The following is a 23,392-nucleotide window of genomic DNA, read 5'->3' on the forward strand; positions in this document are numbered from 1 at the left end:
GTTTTTACGCTAGTAACTTTGAAATCCCATGCCGTAGAAAAATGAAAAACTTTGCATGTTGATTCCGTATGTGTTGTGAAAACTGTAAATTTTTTGAGTGAGACACGAGGCTAAATAGCTAATTTAGCTCCTTTTTTGCATCTCAAACTAAAGTCATACTTTTTGACGGTCTAAGTTATGTTTCACCTTCAGCAGTAAACATCCCTTGAATGATTAAAAAAGTTTTCAGATCGATACTTCTCTAAACGACGTTCAATCAACTGAGACATTAAATATGCTGTTTTCAGTAGAATGATCAATATATGTTATTAAAAATAATGAAGATTGAAATTTATAAAAAAAACTGAATTTCAATTTATAAGGTTCTGTAGCTATAAAATTAAAACTTATTCGAAAAGTCATATAGACCTTGAATATATTATACTAAACACATACCCCATTAACACAAATACATTTCCTTAATATTTATTTAGATGTAACTGAAAAAATCACGGATTGTTAATTTAGAAAAAGTTTATATATTTTAGCTCTGAATTTTTCTTCATTTGGCTCTCTAAACGTGTGCGTTTTCAATTTATGTTGTTAAAAGAATATTTGCAATACTAATGCTTTTTATTTGAACTTTATAAATCTACAAATTTGTTACATCAAAAAAAAAATGTTTGTCTTGAAATGGTTAATTGTATTACAAATTTTGTACAATAAAATTGTAACGAATGTGATATGTCAGTTTTTTTATTGATTTTGTTTCTCTGCTGACAAAAAATTTTATCGAAAAAATTTTAGTTTTTATCTTTTATTACTCAAACTTTGTTAATTATTATATTTGTTACCTCAATACAAAAAGTAGTTCAATATTTATGATTAATGATGATTTCAATTATTTAGAATTAAGGTTTCTATGATAAAATTATAACGAATAAAACATGTCACATTCCTATTGATTTTATGAAATTGTTAGCTAACATTTTCAAAGACACATTTTTGGTGTAATTTTTTTTTGTTAACTCTATTATGAATAAATGTGTGTATTAGTCAGCTAAAGTTATATGATTAATGGCCACAAAAAACATGAACTTGAGAGCTTCCCTTTAAAAATTTTTTTTTTTAGATAGTTACAATACAAATGTCATGAAGTTTAAACGCCGATCCTCATAGAGAAAGATAGTTTTAAAAAATGGTAAGAATCGTCGAAGTCACTTTTTTGCGATTTACGAAAAAACTATGCATTTGACATGGGAAGTGTAATGAATTAAAAAATGCGTAATAAAAGTACGAATCTAAAGAGTTCTTTTTAAGCTCTTATTAATCCAAAATTAGTACTTCGTACCACCTGTCTTATCTTACACCGTGGTGGCAATACATCCCCTCACATAAGTTATGAGAGGACCCAGCGCGGGCGCCTAGGCCAATAAGCTGTCACTGTAACCTGGTAAAAAAAAAAAATATTACTTCTATGCATTGGTAATCAAAAAGTTATGTAGGTTCTCTTTTCTTTGGGAAACAACATTGGTGCAAGTTAAAGGCATTTATATAATTTCTCAAACTTTCATTAATAAAATAATAAGTTATTGCTTTATATTACTTTTATCAGTGTAATATTGTTTAAGTCCATTTTTTGTGGTGTAGGTAGATTGAAAAATTTACAATTATTATTTTAAAATTATCCTAATCAGAATTAAAATCTTCTGTAATAGTACATTTTTCAACTAGCGCGAAAAGTAAAACTTGCATGCTTTCGAAGGACGAGATAGTGCTCATTTTTTAAGCGTCTGAATAAAATTACACAACGATACAATTAGATATCGTATTTATGAGATATTGTAATGATTTACAATGATTATAATGATTTTAAAGTAAGAAAAGATGTAACTTTCAGATTTTTTAAACAGAACTCTTAATATTGGACTACTTTTTTTTTTTTTTTTTTTTAATATAAAATACTCTGACCTAAAATCTCACGCAACGAATACAATAAGATTTTTTTTTAATTCAATGGTGGGACTTCATACGTATATTAACAAGAAATAATCACGCAAGTTATCAATAAATATCCTAATATAAATTAAAAGACACTATCACCAAGTAATCTACTCAGTTACAAAGCTACTTATCATATGATGTATCAGACAATCGAAAATTATATGTATTGGAAACCTCGGATATATAAAATGTAAATTTTTTAAATCGTAACAAAGGATTTGTAATTTTGAGGCTAACTACTTTTGTCAGAAAAAACTGTATACAAATTCTACTAAACATAACTACTAACAACGGCAAGAGAAACAGCTAATTAAAAGCTTTAATGTAGAAGGAGCCAATTGAAAACTGAAGTCTAAAAACAGCTAACTCAAAAATGCTGTTAACTGAAAATTGCTGCAGAGGAACAGCTAACAAGAATTTTTATTGTAGAATCAGCTAATTTAAAGAACTATTTTAACTAGAAGCATTTCTTATAATACTAAGAGTACACTTATTTGCAACTGAAGAATTTGATAAAAAAAACTAACTGAGCAAGGTTTTCAAGTCGGGATCAACTAGATGCTACTTTACTGCAACTTTGAGTAAGGTTAATTTGAAAGCCATTTTAAATTAGTTTTGTCTTTAACAATTTTCAGTTTACTATTTCTTGAACCAAGAATTATTTAGGAGTATAACTATAAGTAGGAAATGATGCATTTAGTTAGTCATTAATTTACTTACATTACAGCAACAGTTCAGCGATACATATTTTTTTATGGAAAATATTAAATTTAGTTATTGTTGTGTCAAATTAAAATAAATAAAAACCATACACTGTTTAAATTCAATTTTCAATTTATTTACATATAAATATGAAATGCACACCTTCAAAAGTTTTATTAAACGTGAAAAATTTAGTCATCGTATTCAGAAGATGTTTTGAATCTGAAACTATAAGAATTCTCGTACACTTGTTCACTACAATATTTTAGTTATTATTTATTATACATAAAAATTAAACATAAAGTATAAGTATCCAACGCCGCACGTAAATTTCTTTATCAGAAAATATTTTTCGGACTGTCAATTACATTCTATAAATGAAACAGCAAAACTTATTTTTTAATTCGTAGAAAAATTTTAACCAACAAATCATAGTTTTCATCTTACTTCATACTTAAAATTTATTATGAAAATACATAGATAATACGTAAATTGTTAATTATTTAATGATAATGGCAAATAATTTTTACATAAAAGACTCATAAAAATTGTAAATAGAAAAGAGAGCACCAAAAAAAAAAAATGTCCGACATAGTGTTAAATTTTTTCTATCACATATTAAGTTCTGTAAAAAAAGCTCATTTAATATATATATATATATATATATATATATATATATATATATATATAAACATCAAATTACAGATTATACTAAAAATGGGTTCATTAATATACTTCACACATTTGTATATAATATGTCTGATTGCCCTCAAGTTTCTGTCATTAAAAATTAAATTATAAGCATGTATGCATTCACGTACATATGTAGTTTAGAGTGGTCCAAAAGTAAAAAGATTTTTTTCTGCTATTAATTCTTGTAAGTAGTCACTTTTTGTTCAAACCCCTGAAAAAACTAATAGCTTTTTTTCCATTGATTTTATTTTGCCTGGTTAGGCATATCACGTGTAGTTAAAAAGTTATATTTTTTGCACGCGTTCAGTTTTGTATTTAGTAACATCCAAACAAAAGAGTACAGGCGGAACGTGCAAGATGTTTGGGCAGAAAATAAAAGGTTTTTGTGAAATTTCGAACCACGCAGACTTACAAAACTACGTATGAATATGTGCATATATGTGTGTATGCATATTATTGTGTGAATATCTGATATATATGTGTGTATGCATATTATTATGTGAATATCTGATGTATAAAAATTTTGGAAACTGTTAAAATGTAAGCCACAAATCCGATAGCTATGGATTCATCACAAGACTGACGACTTTTACAGGCTAGGATAAATTTTTTTAGCTCTATTTTTATTATATTTATGATTGACTCGAATGAAAGAAAATCATGATAGAGTTTGCTCTTATTTTTTTTAAACGTAGTGTTTAATGCTATCTTAGAGGTCGATTTCTTGCTTTATGGTTAATATGCTTTTATACCTGAAACTTACTTCATTTAGTACAATGATACAAAAATCAAATTTTATACAACACATGTTGTCAACAGACTAATTGCATACTTATCCTATGTTTCATATTAGCATTGATATCAGTTCCCAATATAAATGCATGCATCTTTGTTTTTAAGAACGTATGTATGTATAGTTAGATGAGTGTTGATTTAGAGGTATGCCTATATAAATAGTAGTTTAATTTTTTACAAGTATACACATACACGCATATACATGAATACATATAAGTTACCATTAAGATAAGTATTATGTAAAATTTTTTCTTTATGTATCATTACAAACATGATTTCGATGACTGGAATGTAAGTGAGGCATAGAATTTTGATGATTTTGCACTATCTGAGTCATTGCAGTCGTCTCTTTTACACGGAATCTATCACTACATGTGATAGAGTTTCTTCTTTTATCTAACGATACTACGACTGACGTTTGAGAATCTGTTAAATCTTCCTCAGATCCTAAGTTTCTAAATCTGACAAAACCATCTTCAGCGACTAACATTGTAGATCCGGATGCTGAAGAATTTCCATTAGTCTGTGTAGAAGCTTTATACTGATGTTTTCTATCTAGTTTACAAAAACTATGCGTTTCATTCGTTTGATGAGTAAAAGAATCTCGTAACTCTTGAGGAAAATGGTTTGATGGTTCAGACTCTCTTGAAGAATGTCTTTCGAATGTATTATTAACATTTAGATGTTCTGATAACGTATTCAAGGGAAAACTGTCATCATAAACTTGTTTACCTGTACGAACTGTATAGTTGTGGATTGCTTGATTCGTACTACATATTGCTGGATACAATGCATCATCTATTTGTTCAGCTGAAAAAGAGTTACCACACGGAAATAGAGCAAATCCCGAGTGAACAACATGTTGCTGAACTTCTTTCTCTCGAGTTTGATATTGCGATAAGCTTGCGACCCATGAAATTAATGTACAAATTATCAACTCTATAACACGAACAAGAAATTCCCAACACCACCATAACCAAAAGTGTGGTTGGAGATGATCTTGAACTTTAAATATACCATACAACTGTACAAAACCCATAAGAATAAAAAGTAATGCTGTAGAAATGGTTATAGTAATGGCAGTTCTAAGAGTAGACATGGCAATGTCTGTAGTCATGTGATTACTAATTGATTTAGTACCACTTATATGTAATTGTGTCTTTATCACACGATATACATACATATAACATAGCCCTAATGCTACACAAATTATAACATATATGCACTGACAAATAAGATAAAGTATTTTAGAACTATTTTTTAAACCAAGAAAATGATCAGATATATAAAAAGATAGAGATAATGTTGTATAAATAATGAATACAACAACAACTATAAATGGTGACCAAAATTTATTGTGGTATATAGTCTGGGCTACGGAACATCGAAACATGTAGAGTATAAGTGTAGCAAATACTGCAGTAAGTAAAGAAGAAGGTAGAAACATAAGTATATTTGAAAGTGCTTCTGGTAAAGAATGACCTAAGTTGTATGCATCGTAAAATAGATGGAAGCATCGTAAAGTACAAATTAAGGTTAATAATAAGTGAACAGTCAAAAAATACCACTGCGTTAAAAGATTAGTTGCATCATTAAATCGAACTATTTTATAAACTGAGTAAAGTGCTATTAATGTAAAAACTAGAGCTGATAAATAAACATGAAGTGACAAAGCTATCTTCCACATGGGTTCTAAGGTATGTGAAATCAAGTGTAAATTTAAATTTCTTACATTTTTCTTAATATCAGGAATTTCTGATGGTAACATAGGAGGTTGAGGCTGAGAATATGAAAATTTATCATTATTTCTGATACCAAGATTGTGTTTATTAACTGGTTGCTCATTTTTCCGGGAACTCTCATAGTATATACTATCACTTCCTTCAGTACTACTTTTTTCATTTGACACGGTTATGATTGGAGAGTATGATGAAGTAAAGTGAATCTCATCAATTGATTGAGCAATGGAAACAGTTGTTTGTTCTTTACTTTGATATTTGATGTTCAAGTGTCCTAGGGGTGATTTAGTTGAAATTTGTTTCAGTAAAACTTCAGGAATATCCTGTTTTCGACCATTACTACCTAACAATATTCTTGAAATACTAGTTATGTGCAAAGACGAAGTGTAATCATTAGTATTATTAAAATCTTTCTCCCCGTCCGGCATTTCAAATTGTTCTTTATTTATAAAATCATGTCCTCCGTCTTTTGTTTTGGATTGCTTATTAATAATTTTTGTGCTATCTTCAATCAAATCAGGTGGTTTTATCGGTATTCTTTCGTGTGATAGAGTGAGGCTTGGAGGAGGTATGGGACGCCTGATACTTTGATGAATATCAACGTTTGTTCCTCTAAGTGTTGGCTTATTAGCAAATGGATTCGCATATTCCGGCGGAAGTGGTGGAGTGAAAAGTGCTCTCGAAGGAGGCCCATATGATGGTAAATCTTGAAATACTGGAGGGTTGGTTGACTTTGTAGTAACCATAGGATATAATACCAAAGGGGTTGAAAAAGAAGAAAAGTCTTTTGAAGATGGAGTTGTTGAATGTGTAGTACTCTGTGATATTTGTGCTTCATACGCCGGAACACTTCGTTTTGTTGTTGCAGAACTATGAGCAACCTTGTTGAATATAGCTGCAATTCTTTGCTCAAAAGTTGTATGATCTATATTAAAAACATCGCTTGCATCACTTTCACTTGTTGTAAGTACCAATTCATTACCGAATAATAAGCATAGCATTTGAAAAACTAACTTATGCATTATTAAATGCATTTATTAATGCACAATGAAAATTTGAATGGGTTGGTTCTTAGATGATTTGAAATATGTTGTGTGTGTTTTTTGTGGTTGCAGCAAAAATTTAAAGACTTCAGTGAAAATTCTCTTGTAATGAAGTTTTACTTGTATGCGAATAAGTAACGGATAAGGATTACAATTTTTATTGATTAAAGAGCATGTAGATAGCTTATTTAAGTATAATAGCGACGTGACGATGTAGATCGAATCATCTGTGAGCATCACACATTAAATTATGTTTGGATACAACACATAAATTATTTTTTATACTTTTAAATGTCGACTGTTTCAATTATGTAACAATGTGAATCCTTGATGTTTCTTTTTAAAGAATTCATACTGATAATCTAATTAACTGTAACTTAAACCATTAAAGGTAATAGAATATACTATAAACATTGTTTCTACACAGAATCGTTGTTTGGCGGTTCCAAAATCCGAGGCCAAAGTAGCGTCAAGCCATTCGAACCATCTGAAATAAAAATATAAGTATGAAAATCGATTAATTACAGTGAAAGATTGTAATGATATATAACTGACTAACATGAAAAACAATCACAGTTCTTAAGGAGAGCATTTGAAAATATTTATTCAATTATTTTCTTTTATTTTTTCAATAAATATAGATGGAATATTACTTTTCACGCGATGACAGAGAAGCGGGTAAAACTTTTAAAAAGGAAATACAAAACGGGAAAAATTTATTTGCCTACAAAGATAAATTCTAGTCAGATAATTAAAAAATATAAAAACATTGCTGTTCAGGCTGTACAAACGTACACATCAAACACGTTTTTTTTCAAACATGATATATATATATATATATATATATATATATATATTAAATTATTCAAGAGAATCAAAGACTATAAGACTATTAAAAATATCATTGATTTCTAGCATCCAAAGCTTATACCTAAATGTTAGATTCATAAGTAGTAGAAGTAACTTTTTTTTTTAAATTAATAAACATGAACATCAAAGGTAATATTGTACTATCAAAAACTTTTTCAAAATTATTTGTTAGAATAAAAAAGACAGAAAATTAATATTCGATACAATGAGGAACGAAAAAAAATTCTAGTTTTTAGGGTAAGGGATACAACAAAAATAAGAAGCTGTAAGCGTAGCGATTAGAATATGGAAAAATTATAAAAAATAATATATGCAAAACATTTTTTTAGGTCGTCAACATTTCTAACGTCGCACTTTTACCTGTTACATACGCTCACACATAATCTTTGCCGCGTTCATAACACCCACAATATATATTTAACAGAAGGGCTAAAAATATTTATTAATAAATGTTTGTTTAATTACACAAGATGGATGAATAAAATGTTTCCACGGAGTATACAGGGCTCTTGTGCATAAAAAAACTGAAATTTCTCCCATTATATAGTACCAATATCTGCGCACATATCTAAAGGGGGAGGCTTAAGATTTAATAAAAAATATTCCATTGTCTGAGGATAGTTATACCACGGCTTTAAAGAAAATTTAACGCTATTATGATTAAAGGTCGTCTTATTAATTCTTACATTTCTGCTACAACTAATTGCCCACCTAACTTTTGTTCTGAAGCTAACAGCCAATCTAAGAAGATAATAAGTCCCTTGCCTCTTTTTTTTAAAAATCATCAGATGGGAGATGTGGATATTTTTATAGCCCTGACTGTGAGTAAATTCAACTTCTACACCAACAGATATTGGCAGAAACTTAACAACCTAATGGTAGTAGCAGGGATAAACCCACCTTGAATCGATTGTGAGAATTTATTACCTTTTAAGTGATTACGCTTACATTGTTCACGGGTAAGGGTGACAATTCTCGAGCCTCCAGCATTTTGGAAGAAAACAAATAGGGCCAGTTCGTTTGAATCTACTGCTTATTAAATAGTATTCTCGCATCCAAACGAATGTCCCTTTCGTCAGGGGATCCATAAGTTGACTTTTTGCGATAACTTTTAGTCGCTGTCTTAAAACAAGAGGTGGATTTAATCTAGAGGTCATTAGTTATGCTGATCAATGTTTTATTTTTGCTCAATAGTCTTCTTTTCTGTTAGCCTACATGTATTGCTCATCGATGCTCAGATGTTCATACTATGACTCTTTTTGTAACATGGCACTGTATTTCAACTGAAAAGTAAACCTACCCAAACGTGACAGCCAAAAGATAAGATAAAGCATAGGTTACTAAAAAGGTTAGACTGCTCGTGATGTCATTTTTAATCATTTCAAAAAAACCAGGCGACTAAACTCGTTGTTTTTACGGTTATGTAGGTCAGACAACATGAAGGTTTCCAGATTTTTGGGAATTCGCCACATGCGCAGTGCGCAATCACCCTTTCTCCATAGAACAAGCTTCAGCACTTCAGTGGGAGAGCCTCCTACCCAGACCCTTAACCTGAGTCCCACCCACTTCTCAAACTTAAATATGACATCTTTTACGTCTCAGGTACGATCAACGATAGCTGCGCGGGCTAAGTCTTTTGCTTCAGCCAAACATTCCAGCTTTCGAATCTAACTGATATATTTTTTTTTTTTATCAGCACAATTATAATAAGTTGGTTTTTGTATTAAAGAAATATTTCATTGTCTTTTTTACATAAATGCTTAACACATGTGACGTTTTAATACTAAAAATAATTTCGACAAAGCAAAATAATAAATTACGTTTTTTATTACAAAAGTGCTCGTAATTTTTTTTTTTATCCAAACCAGAGTTTTAATTTATATTATACATAAAGTGTGAGGCCATATTTCTCTAGTTATGTAAGTGCAAATTATTCGTCACTTATTAAAGAAACCCAAACTGTAATGTTTAGTAAACTGAGCGTCGAATAATGAAATCATTGAATTGATTGTTGCATTGATACTTATAATTAAAGTGTTATTTAGTATTTAAAAATTACTAAATGACATGTCTTGATTATTGTTAATTTAATTCATTATTAAAATATTATGGTCGGTGAGCAACATTGTTTAAGATATTAATATGTCCCAAATTGCACGAGCGTTTTTTTGTTGATGTATCATTAATAATTTACTTTGCTACACTTATTTATTTTTGAAAATACGTGTCAAAAAATATAGATTGCCATTAAAGCTCGTGCTGCAATTTCTGAATACTTTTCTGTACATATCCTAAAAACACTCGACAAAAGTCGTAAATAAATTCATGCTTGTTTCAGATAGTATAATTAATAAAATCCATGAATATCTCGTTGTTGTTTAATAAGAAAACAAAACAAAAATTTATCGATCAGAGTATGTTTATTGAAGCACGCTTTCTCTGTTGTTTTTCCGAGCTCGAGACCCACACATTTACTGTGGCTGCATTACGCGCGCGGTTATTTATTTACATCTACTTACAAAATGAAAAAAATGAAATAAAATAAATAAGTAATGACTCCTTATGGGTGAATTTAGCTTAGCTCAATCAAGGACTCAAACTCAGTTAATCATTGATTTTCTGAGATTTCCCTTCATCCAAAGTGTTCCTTTTCAAAAACTTAGTGTTGATTACGCTGGACCGTTTCCTGTTCAGATATCTGTTAATAAAGAAAAGGGTATTTTAAAAGCCTTTGGCATCATTTTTATATTCACGGTAGCTAGTGCGATTCCCCTTCAAATGGTCGAAGACTATTCGGTTGAAGCTTCTATTGATGTCTTCCGTAGATGTACTTCTCGTCGCGGATATTGTACAAAACTATTTAGCGATCAAGGGACTAACTTCGTAGAAACTAACGCAGAACTTTGCAAAATGAACGCAAATATCTTTAATTTTACGTCCTTAGCTCAGAACTTGACCAACCTTCGAATGCAATGAAACTTCAATCCAGAGCTTGCTCCCCACTTTGAAGGTATGTGTGAAGCCGATTATAAGTTGGTGAAGCATCATTTTGAACGAGTAATTGATGTACAAAATTTTATTTTTATCGAATATACAACACTGCTCTGTAGAATCAAAGCCTACTTCAACTCTCAACCTCTGGCCTGTTTGAATGATGTTCAAATTCTTAAGTGTTTGTGGAAGATATGACCCTCGGAGTATCTTTTTGCTTTGCAGAATCGATCGATCAGAAGAAAAGTATTGAAATGGGATTTTCAAACAATGATGGAGAACAAAACTTATCGCAGGGTCCGACCGATGATAAATTAGCCTACATGCGCACAGAAGAAAATATTTAAAAAGGAGTGGGAATAACTAGCACACCTCATTTAGAACTAGATAGTCAACGAAAATATAACACAAAAATCGTAAAAGGCAACTAGATACGTTGCATAGATACCCGCCAAATTTTTCAGTAACACCGCAAAAAGGCAGTGTATCAAAGAAAATTATCTTAGCGAACTGTGACTCATCGGCGGCTTTAAACGTAAATTGTGAGCCAGCAAAACATTGGGGATTTCAACTATCCACAGCTAGCTTAGCAAACGAGAAAAGTAAAGGGAAGGCAAGAATAGCAGATACAGATATAATAGAGGTAAATGCGAATAATGATAAGCACTGGGATCACCTCCGGGCACAGGCAGGACTGGTTGCAAAGTTAATCGAAAAGAGATAGAAAATTCTCGAATCTATAAACATCCTAGAGAAGATGAGTTCAAACGCAGGTATGCCAAGCGAGAATGATAAAAGAGAAAAGGGGAATGACCGATGGGTCCAAGCTTACGTGCAAGGTGTGCTCCAAGAGAGTAGCAAGCGACAACCAAAAATACTGAATACGGTCAAAGGAAGACGACCAACGCTGAATAAAAGGGCACAGAGCAGACCGTCTAGTGAGAGTGTAAGCAAAAAACGAATAAATGAATCACGGCGGGGTACACAGACAAAGAAAAGTACAGTAAATAGCACGGGATTAAACGGAAAGATTGGAGCGATACTTGATGACTCAATAGATAACTTCCAAGCGAAAGTTGGACTGGATGTCAAGCGCCAAGATTTTAAAGGTAAGCCAGGCATCAGTATAGATGCTTGGGAATCCAATACTACCACCAATCGATCTCTTAGAGTAATATAATTAGCTTTTCCGTCAAGGAAATTCTGATTGAAACAAAAAAAATTGTATTCGCTAGAAAGTGGTATTCAATAAAGATTGCAATATTTTTTAACAGCTGGAAATAACAGTAAAGGCCTCAAAAAATGGTAAAAATGGCAAAAACAGATTTTCTGCGTCTAGATAAAAAAGATGCGCAATTTCAAGACCCGAAAAATGCGACGCGCAAAATTGAAATCGATTAAGCCGTTTTTTTTGCAATTTTGAAAAAACCGTCATTTTTGGCCATATTTTCGAAATTCAACAACTCTTGTTCTAATGAATATTATAAGTTAAAATTTAGGGATAATGTAGGTATTATAGCTCCCAACATTCACACTAAATTTCAGAAAGATCGGTGGTAAACTTTTGTCGAACCGATAAGAAAAGTACAAAAAAGTTCTTTTGAAAAATGGCCATAAAAATTTTTTGGACCATTTTACGTTAATTTTACCAAAAAAAATTTTACCTTGGTTTCTTTAAACTTACTCTACATTATGCTGGAATGCCATTTCATGGAACCTCCAGTAAGATTGAAAGAAATCGGTTTAAAAAAATAGAATTTTTCAGCTGGCTGAGTAGTGGGGCGAGCCTCCAGCGGCGCTCTAGTGCAATTAAAATAATTAAGACTTATCATAAGATAGCGAGGGATTATTATTGCCGACGTAAGGCAATTTATACTTGGATGCAGGTCATGTCAGACTAAAAAACTAGTGCATGTAAAAACAAAAGCAAGCTATGCTCATTACAGACATGTCCAGAAGATCGTTTGAGAAAATCTCAATCGACTATTATGGACCAATTAATAAGCCTTCAACAAACGGCTAGAATTGGCTAAATAAGTTAATTGTGTTAATACCGGTACAAAGAGCAACAGCTAAAGAAACGGTAGAAGCCTTAACAAATAAATTTTTAGCATACTTTGGAGCCCCAGAAAAATTATTATCAGACCGGGGGACGCATTTTATAAACAAAACGATGGACAAGTTCACGTGATAATTCAAAATTGAAAAACTTTGGAGCACGGCAATCCATCTTCAGAGCAATGGTGCAATCGAACGCATGCTGCACGAGAGCACAGGCTATACACCTTACAAGCTCGTATTCGATCAGCAGGCGGAACTCCTGTCAAGCCTCAAAAAGCCAGAGTCGGACCAAATATATACAGTTACTGCAACGAATTACGTGGACACTTGCGCAATCATGAACATTTACAGCAATGACCCAAAACAAATACCGATCAAAATACTAATATGACAGGACGCTAAACACAATTTTTTTTTTGAAAGGTGAAATGGTATATGTACGAAAGGAGCTATCTAAAGGCAAACTCGATGAGCAGTACGAGGGACCGTACGAGATAGTCAACATCAATTACAGAAATCACAATGTAAAATTACAGAGAAATAAAGAAATACGAACTTAACATGTGGATAAGAAGAAAAAAGCTTGTGTACTGAAGGCCCCATGATCAAGGGACAGCAAAGTTATAACAAGAGAGGAGAAAGAAAAGTGAAAGGCACCAAGACGCATCGGTACCGACTGAGACGAATTTGCTCCCCAACTCGACAGTTCCTTCCGGATACAAGAATTATAAACGAACTAGCAGCTCCCCGTCTCGGCTTTGCCCGAGGCTTATTAAATGAAACACCGTAGTGTCTTAACATGTAATGCGAAACATTTTCGTTAGAAATTTTACATTTATTCCTGACACTTCTCAGAATAAAAATCTTTTTATTAAAAACATATTTGTTCGCAATCCATACAGTTTATTTGGTCAAATAATAAACTGTAAAAATTAAAAAAAATATATAATTATGCTGAATAGTACCGTGCGTTTCTTATGCCATAAAATAATCGTTGGCCATAAAGGGCTGTTTTCTGTCAACTTTGTTAAGTTCTTATATATTTGTTAGCAAAGTAGTTAGACGTTCGATTGCCCTAAAAAAAACGGTGAGCTTCTTAAGTAAACTCTTTCTTGACTCAAGTTTACAGCAATTGTGTCTGCCTGGATACCTAAGGGTGATCTTTTCTGGTCTACTGTTGAAGACCCAGACTGATCGGGAGAAAAATTAGCAAGTCTGAAGCTTTAGGGCTAGTTGTAGTGCTCTTTTCCAACGTCTCCTGGTATAACGTCGAAGACGTTGGTGTCTAAAGCACCTTTTTTTTCAGACTCAATTGTTTTGATGATCTAAGGTGCAGAGATTAGTAGAGATTGGTTCGTGATGCTTGCCCGTTGGAGACTCCCGTCGGCTCAAGTTTTGTTTTCCTTCATAGCTGTTAGGTTCGCCCAGCGCAGACCTTGAAGAGGATTGGTGATTCCCGGGTCAAAAGGGTAATATAGGGTCGTCGGTCACCGTGATTCCCAGCCTCCCGACGAACAACTCTGCTCGTGACGTCTGCCAGTGAATGATTGACGTGGGTTAATAGTGGCCGGCTTTACGTAGTCTTTTAGTCGACGGATAATGTTACCAGAAATGGTAGTAAAAATATATTTGTTGGCAAGGTAGTTTAAACTTAGGTGGCCCTTGAAAGATCCGATGAGATTGAAGGTTAAGTAATGAACGTAAATACTTATATTGGCCCTGAAAAAGGCCAGTGGTGAAATTTTTAGTTTTTCCTTATTATTATTCTTGATGATGGAGAGCCAGCTGATGGTAGCTTCACTCTTACCCTTGAAGTCTGTGTACGGAGACCGTACATGAGGGAGATACGCTGCTAACTAAAATATATCTCGTCTTCAGGTCATTCCCTGGATAACCAACAGCTTATCGTTAGTCGGGAAAGTGGGCCTGGAGAATATCTTCTCTGTAGGTATGTCATTGGAACGACCATTAAGAAGTTGACCATTGTGGCTGCCCGTACTCTTCAGGGCTGTCTTCCCTGGCTTACATTTGTAGTAAAAAATTCTATGACTGCACCAGGCCAGATTGTAGTACGGCCACATAACTCTGAAGTGTTGGAGCAGGATGTGCTCTGGCTAGACACGTTTCCCGGTATTTCGCCGGAGACGTCATCGGTTAGAATAAATTTTTTATTGGTGGCACTCGTTAATCCTGGAGGTTCAGGGTGAAAGTAGACCTAGATCACTTGCCCATTGGAGAAAAGCGTCATCGGTAACTGGGATACCCAGCTGCACGACTATTATCTACATTCTCGATACAGCTCGATAAACTGCCGGTAGTCGACTGCGAAAGTTTCCGGGATGCTTCGGCATATTATAACCACACTTGTTTCATTCGGTTGCAGGTAGCTTTGATTTAATGACAACGCCACCTAGCGGATTTTACTGAACTAAAGTAAAAAGCTGGCGTATTTTTGCAAAACTTTGAGCTTATTCATTGCTATTGTTATTAAATTTTTCAAGATAAAAACCATGCTTAAACCATCTAGGAAGTGTCAAGAATCGGTATGTAAAATTTCAGCTAAATTGGTTCAGTAGTTGTCATGGTTAGCGATTATAACGGTTTTAGCGACTTTGCTTTATATATTAGTAAGATAGGGGGTAAAAACAGACGTGAAAATGAACACTTGTTCGCTCAGAAACTCTTTCATTTTTACGAACGCGCCGCGTAAAATACAAAAAGAGTAAATTAATATTAAAGAATGCTCGTAATACACACAGAAAACGCATAAATAATAGTTTATAACTGTACTACGAAAAAATAAAATAAAAAAGCTTTGTATATCACAAGAGAAGAAAGAGAAGAACATTTAATCTAAAATTTGTATACGGCAAATGGCCATACACCCAACTTTCGGGAAGACAAGTCATTGCACAGATAATACGTCTATCATATTTTGCAACCCTCAAGAATGAATTGTTAGAAACAATAAGGAAAATTATTTATAATAACAACATTATATGTTACATTCCAAATTATTGGCAAAAAGCTATTGTGTTTCCATGTGAACAAAAAAACCTATGTTGGAAAAAATAACAAAAGTAAGAGAAAAACGTAAGTGACAATACAAAAAAAAATAGACAACATATTTATAAATACACTCACGGGTAAATGTAGCCCACCTAAGGTGTGAGAAATTAGTAGATTTTAAAGGAAGTGAAATATGCAAATTTAGAAATAATATACATTTTTAATTAAATTTAAATGATGAAGAAATACAGTTGCAATTTAAAATCTTTATGGATTGATCACTTGACTATAATTTCTTAATTACTTTATACAGATTTCTGTACTTCTTACCTTACAATAAATGGATTATTGTTAAACTTAAACAATCGTCTGACTTGCAATCATAGAGTAAAAGTTATGATTGCGCAATTAATTATAATATTAAACTGGAAAGAGATCAACGAATAACATCTGCTGAGATTTCTGAAAAAAAAAATCATTTTATACAATGAGACTGGAGTACATCAAAACAAGAAATATACTTGTACACATACATACGTATCTGTATGAAAAAAACGACATTCAAGAAAACAGTACATCTGTGTCACAAACGAAATCAGAACAACCTTAGCAGATACACCGCTGGTATGATTCCTAAAAATCAACAACAGTCATAAAAGTTGCCGGAATAATTCAGCAACCTACAACTGAAACAGCAAACTTTATCATCGGCGAATTTCAGCTCTACTATGGCAGAAAAAAAAAATATACACACCAAAAAAAAAAAGAATAGCTGTTTGAAGAATGACGTAAAAGGATATTAGGAACCCAAGAACTGGAGTATTGCTGAACAAAAGAAAAGAGATGGCAAACTTATACCTTTTATTAAAAAAAAAAAAAAAAAAAAAAAAGAAAGAAAAAAAAAACAAAAAACTTTTACGACCTGCGTATGAAATTCCAATCTTCCCTATCCATAAATACACACAGTCCCCAAAAAAAATTTTTTTAAATAGCTGTGAGGGTACCGTCAATTTATATCTAGAAAAAAAAAGAACGAATGCGATTTCACTACTCACGCAACTAAGACATCCTGTATGGTCCGCTAAAGTAAGTAACGCAAATAATAACGTTACAATAATGTGTAATGAGAAAGCTAGTATAAGCATTGTGAGAAGTCGGCGACAGAAATATAAGCATTTAATATATGTAAAGCAAAAATATGTGTACAAGGGGTGCAAATTATAATTATTGTATGAGAGATATTTATTAACATAATAAGTAATTAATAGATTATATTTACTCTGAAACATTGGGTGTAAAGATTCAGTATACTTACTCTACACACCTTCTCTTTCTTCATCACAACGTTCTGTGTCAAGGTGTCCTTTTGTAATGGGGGGGGGGGGCGATAATACTAAATCTGTCATCTGTCTAGAATGTTGCAGGAAGAAGGAGCAAGAACAACGCTGTAAGAAAAGAAAATACTGGAAACCCTATGGCACTGCAACCCATACGAATCCAAGTACAAGGCGAGCGGCAACAAGGAGATTAACCGATAAATATCAATAAACAATTATCACAAGAATAAGACATACGCTAGCTAATTAAACATAGGACCTTAATACCTAAGCATAAATAAAAAAGAACAAAGCCTTTTTCGACAAAGGTATACATTTATATGTAGAAAAAAATAAATAAATAGAGAACAAAAAACTAGTAAGTAGATACGTAAATAAAAACGGTTGATATACCTTTTGTTTGTAAGGTGATGTGTTGAATGAATGAACACTTGAAAAATAATACGTATGCAATAATAATAATAAAACAAGAAAGATTCTTATCATGTTGTGTAAAAGACGCTGCGTGAAATATAATAGATAGAGTAGTATAGAAGGAAAAGAGAAGAAAAGAAAAAAAAAAACGAATGTACAAATTAACTATTAAAAGTAAAATAAAATTGAAAGAAAAAATAATAATCATAATAACAAAGATGAATACGTATGCAAAAATAGAGAAATAAAAAGTAAGTAAATATTTAGTTAGAATAAAAACAAAAGTGGTAATCAAATAATTATAAATAAAAAATAAGACCCATAAGGACATATTATGAAGTCTTTTTATAAGAGGGAAGAGCGCAAACAATATATGTAATGATATACTATAAACTTGTGAGAAACTAATCAGAACCTAAAAATTACCAATTATACCCGAGCTGGAAAACGAAGAACGCCGTCGAGGACGACGACGTAGCGGCCTCGGACGTGTGATGTACAGTATGGAACATACTGCGTGGGATGGGCCTCAGCTATTAGAAGGAAGGAAGACGAGTGGGGAAGAAGAGGGCATAAAAAGGCTCGCAGCAGAAGCCACAGAGTATTAGAACGCCGGGACTAGAAAGAGGGTAGTCACAATAAGTAACTCGGGACGGCTACGCGCCTCCTCTTAAAGGATAGTAATAAAGTAATTGACAATTCAACTGCCGTTTTGTTATTAAGCACCCCAAGCCTTCGGAATCCTACGTAACAAAATTTTTATGACATTTTTAGTGTCAAGATGCCAATTTAATGAGAAAAATAGGTCTCTTTTCAGAATATATTGATAAAAATGATTTGAAATAAATATGAAAAACATAATACAAAGGATATTAATTTTGATAAAGAAAACCAAGCTTTTGGACTTAAAAAAATATTCTATACTACTTATATTTACAAATAAATACACATAAAAATCTCTTCCTAATATTTCATGTCGAAGTAAACAAAAAACTTCTTTTATTCATGGTTCAGGAGATTAAGGTAAACATTTTTATATAAAACAGTGATATACTGTTTCATTTCAGAGAGGAAAATGGCATAGACTGATATAGCATACGTTTTACTACCACGGAGGATGACAAGTCAGAACATCTCGATTATCATTAGATTTACATTATATCAAAAATGCATTTTTAAAATTTAATTCTAACAAAAGATCAAATTAATAAGCATAAAGGTTCCATGACTCTCAAAAAAGCTTTGGAAATCACTGATAAAACATTACATGATTACATGATATAACACAAATACATGATTTGGTAATAAAACTGTAGTTTTAGCAGGTGATTTTAGTCGAATTATTTCAGCTATTAAAACAGTAATACAAGTTTTGTTATTAAACAAGTAATATAATCATGAGTTTTTTGTCTATTATTTTAAATTCTGAAATTGAATGCAAACATCCGATCTGTTGATAAACTATTTTTATACGTACTGTTAGGAATAGTGGAAGGAAAAATAAAGTATTTTTAAATTCCAAAGAAATAAAGAGCCTTAGATGTTGGCTCCAATATTTTCGATAAATATATAAATTGCTTAATAAATGACTTCCGTTAAAAACCATACGATAAGTACAATCTTAAATATATATATATATATATATATATATATATATATATATATACACTAGTGGGGTTAACACCCCCCTGCGCGCTCCACGCGCCAACCCCCCATTAACAGATTGAGTAGACAAAATAACGACATTACTCGTGTATTTATTAATGCAGGCTAATAATTAGTTCACAACAGCAGAATACGTGACTCACAAAGGAGTTGATAAAAAATATGATAACATAAATATTAATTTTCCAATAGAATTTTTAATTAATATCAGAGAAAGTCTTCAACCACACGAATTAAAATTAAAAATAAATGCTATGGTAGTGTTAATAAGAACTTTGAGCATATGAGACGGTCTCTGTAAAGGCACAATATTAAAAATAACAAAATTATTCAAGTTTAATATAGAAGCAGAAATAATAACGGGAGAAAAAAAAGAAAGCAAAGTTTATATTCCTAGAATAACATTGATTACTGGCAGGTGCCATCATCATCATTACCTTTTGTCGTCTATAAGAAACAGTTTCCCTTTGTATTAGCATGTTCTATGTTTATCAACAAATCAGAAAAACAGAGTTTTGATTCCTTAGGATTGTATTTTAAAAAACCTTTATTCTCTTACGGACAATTATACGTTGCTTTATTAAGATGTAAGAATCCAAAAAGAATTTTTATCCAAATTGAATCCGAGAATAAATCAGAAACTAAAACTGTTGTTTAGCAAGAAATTTTTCAGTAATTCAAAAATATGTAACTTTGAAGATCGTCACATTTAAACAGACGTATGTCAATTCATAAAAACCATGAAAAACAAATATGTGAAAAATGTGGAAGGGTTTTGAAAGAATAGATGGGTTAAAACGACACATAAAATGTCACAACATTAAGCTAACAGAATGAATTATTGTTTCAAAAGCTTAATTGTGTTTGTCTATTTAATTATACCTCCTCCTGAATTCTGTCTTATTGTTAATAAAGTCCTCAGGTAATCAAGAATTTTATATTTGGGTAAGGTAAACATGGACCAGAAAGAGATTTGAAATGTAAAAGTTCAATCAAGTTAAACAAATAATGGTACTTCAGAGACATGCAGTGAGTAAAGTGGAGCGAATAGATAGAAGGAGACCTATGATCAGTGACCTAAAAAACCCTAAAAACGAGGTATGACTTGAGTACTAAATTACGTATATTTTTTAACATTTATGATGGTAAAACATTCTATAAATAAGTATTCTTTGGGGGGAGGTGGAGGGGGAGCTGAGGGGGAGCGGGGAGCTGAGACTCACTTTCGTCAATACAACTATATAATATAGGGATATAATATATATGTGTGTGTATTAGATCATGTGTCTGGAATAACTACTGTTCGTTACAGTGTTAATAGTGCCACTTATAAAAATAGGTAGAAAGGCCACTAAAAAAAATAAAGTAGGTACAGTAGTAATGTTAGTTAAAAATTTAAGTATAACTAATGATTTACGTAATAAAACAAGACTAAAAATTACCAAGCCGTTTCAATTAAATCTAGGAGGAATCATAACTAAGAAAAAAATTGAATATAAAATTTATATACCAAGAATGACTTTTTATGTGAAAAATACGTCTTTATTGCTATTTATTTCATACAGTAAACGGTTTCCTTAAGGTTTGGCATTTTAATAACTGTGAGTAAATAACAAGGTCAAACTTTTGATAAAAATGGTTTAAGATTAAAAAAATCATTGTCCTCTCATAGTTACTATGTCGCTTTATTTCGATTCAAAGATTCCAGTAAGATATTAGTTTAAATACAATCTGAAAATAATGAAATAATTAGAAATGTAGTGTAGGAAAAAAATTTTTGTAATAAAAGATTTTAAAGTGAAACTCCTTTAGGCGCGACTTATATGCGGAGTTAACCCGTAAAACGAGCGAGCAAGCGAACGCTGCCGTGCACATGAGTATTAATATACATTATCTGTACATATACCAGCCAGCACTGACTGCGCCGCAGATAGGGGATCTACTTGTCTGTCTCTCTCCCTCCCTCTCACATGCACACAATAGTGCGCCGCAGTTACTCTTTCTATTCATACATATGATGTAGCTTCTCTCTTAATAGTACTCTATATACTTTATATAAGAGTAGGTACACCTACTGTTACATGGTAAAAATCATAATATGGCTGTAATACGGGCTAAACTGGGCCTCTGTTACAGCTAAGGTACTGTCAGGTAAATAATGTCTGACACAAAACATCGCTTGATCTTTTTGAAGTCTTTGAAAAAAATAGTAAAAATAGTTTTTGTTTCCTATTTATCTTTTCATGTGCATATATTTACGTAAAAAATGTACGTAGAATATTAAATATGAATAATACGACAACTTAACTTTTGCAAACAAGAAAAAACAACACTGTATCTCGAAAAGGAAGCAAAATTGGCTAAAAGTAGCAATTCCTACGGATTTCCCAAAGGGATCTACACACTAAAAAATATCCTTGTATTTTATTATGACGTTAGTGACGGTTTTCATGCTGAGCGACGTTAAGTTCTGTTTAATTCAGTATCATTACAAAAGTCTTGTAACTTTACAACGGAGATAGTAATTTTACGTCCTTCAGCAAGGATAATAAGTGGACCCATTCTGGACAAGGTGATTTTACGCTGGCACTAGTAAGTATTTTTAATATAGAATTTGTAAAATCGCTCCGTAAATTGGACGTTTTCTAATTTTACTACAGTCACTGCAATTCTTTCAATGTGTCATCGCTGCATGCGCCTGGTATGTCATGTCCTTGTATATTCATCAACCTCTTATGTATTGTAATTCCGTTAAATCTAATTAAACATGGCTCCAATGAAATTTCAACACCAACAACGACTACAAACAATGTAAATATCAAACTTTGTACTCTTCAGTACTTAATCCATAAAACACAGTAATTATATTTGAAAGAGGTTAGGATGAGACTTCTATAATAATCAAGTATCTGAACGAATGCAACATTAAGTGCAATCAGTTTCGTCTCAGAAAGATAATGTGTACAGTGTGTACTCTCAGTTCTTGTGCCATGTCCTCAGGTCATCTCTTAAAAGAAAGACTGGAAGTACCATATCCTCGAAAACGAACCTCAGACACTGTTCATTGCACCAAATGTACGTATAGGTATGTATCATGCATCGTTTAATGAATATCTAAACTTTTGCAGCCTATCAGTTCTTGGGATCAGTGCCTCAGTGGTATCAACGACTAGTAAAGTTACAAGGATTTTTTTTTACTGTGTACATAATCAAGATACAAAAATATAGAGGGGTTGGACTATGCACAAAGATAACCCCAATTATTTCTTTTTTTTTTTACAGTATCTTGAAATGAACAAGTAAAAAAATGTTTCTTTTCTATACCACGTATAAAAAATTAATATGGACATTTACACAATTCGCACATGTATTACATATATCATAGCAAATATGGAAGTACTTAGAATGCGCGAATCATAACATAAGTAGTATATTAAGGTATGTATTCTATACACGCACATGCTCGAATACGTGATAATATTAAAATTTTCACTATTTTAGTATATAATTTTAAAAGATCTATTGAAATTAGGTGTACTCTAAATTTCTCGGATTCTATTATACTGAGTTTAATAACATTTCAGTTAGAAGTTTCACTTTTGCCGGGGGTCCCAAGACCCACACCTGGTTTTTTTTTGTATAGTACAACAAATAAGTTTCAAAGTGTTAAGAATAAGACCGAATTTTCTTTTCTTATAACTTGATTTATCAATATTCTATTCTTTTACATACTTAAAAATAATTATAACTTCACATTGTAAGATAACGTAATTTTGTAAATTACTTTTCTGGTTTGAGAGATACTTATTGTGAATATGTAAATTAATTATATTTTAAGGACATAATTCAATAATTTGAATTTGAATTATTCATAGTGATTTGAAAATGTCAACTATACGCGAAAGATTCTACGAACTTTAAAAACTTAATGTAACAGTATCTCGTGGGAGCGTGAAAATTTGCTTTTTACAATAACTGATCTTAAATATATTGTACTTACTTCACACATTTTTTTTTGTATTTCAAAAATACATAATGGGTAGGACAGTGAGGGAGCGGCATAAATTTTGTAGGACTCAAGAGGAGGATC

General features: G+C 31.9%; 1 protein-coding gene across 2 annotated transcripts in view; it reads right to left on the minus strand.

Moving 5' to 3' along the window:
• Positions 1 to 3,410: 3,410 nt before the first annotated feature.
• Positions 3,411 to 23,392, minus strand: part of LOC106638127 (uncharacterized) — a 115,255-nt gene continuing 95,273 nt past the window's right edge. For both annotated transcript variants that reach the window (XM_014351177.2, XM_089595054.1), the window contains one exon: positions 3,411 to 7,442. In XM_014351177.2, coding sequence (XP_014206663.2) covers positions 4,427 to 6,946 — 2,520 coding nt within the window. In that variant the 5' untranslated portion in view covers positions 6,947 to 7,442 and the 3' untranslated portion in view covers positions 3,411 to 4,426. The remainder of the gene's footprint in view (positions 7,443 to 23,392) is intronic.

Source organism: Copidosoma floridanum, unplaced genomic scaffold (assembly GCF_036245765.1).
Source record: "Copidosoma floridanum isolate Cflo_tuat_1 unplaced genomic scaffold, Cflo_Japanese_pri ptg000024l, whole genome shotgun sequence".
NCBI lineage: Eukaryota > Metazoa > Arthropoda > Insecta > Hymenoptera > Encyrtidae > Copidosoma > Copidosoma floridanum.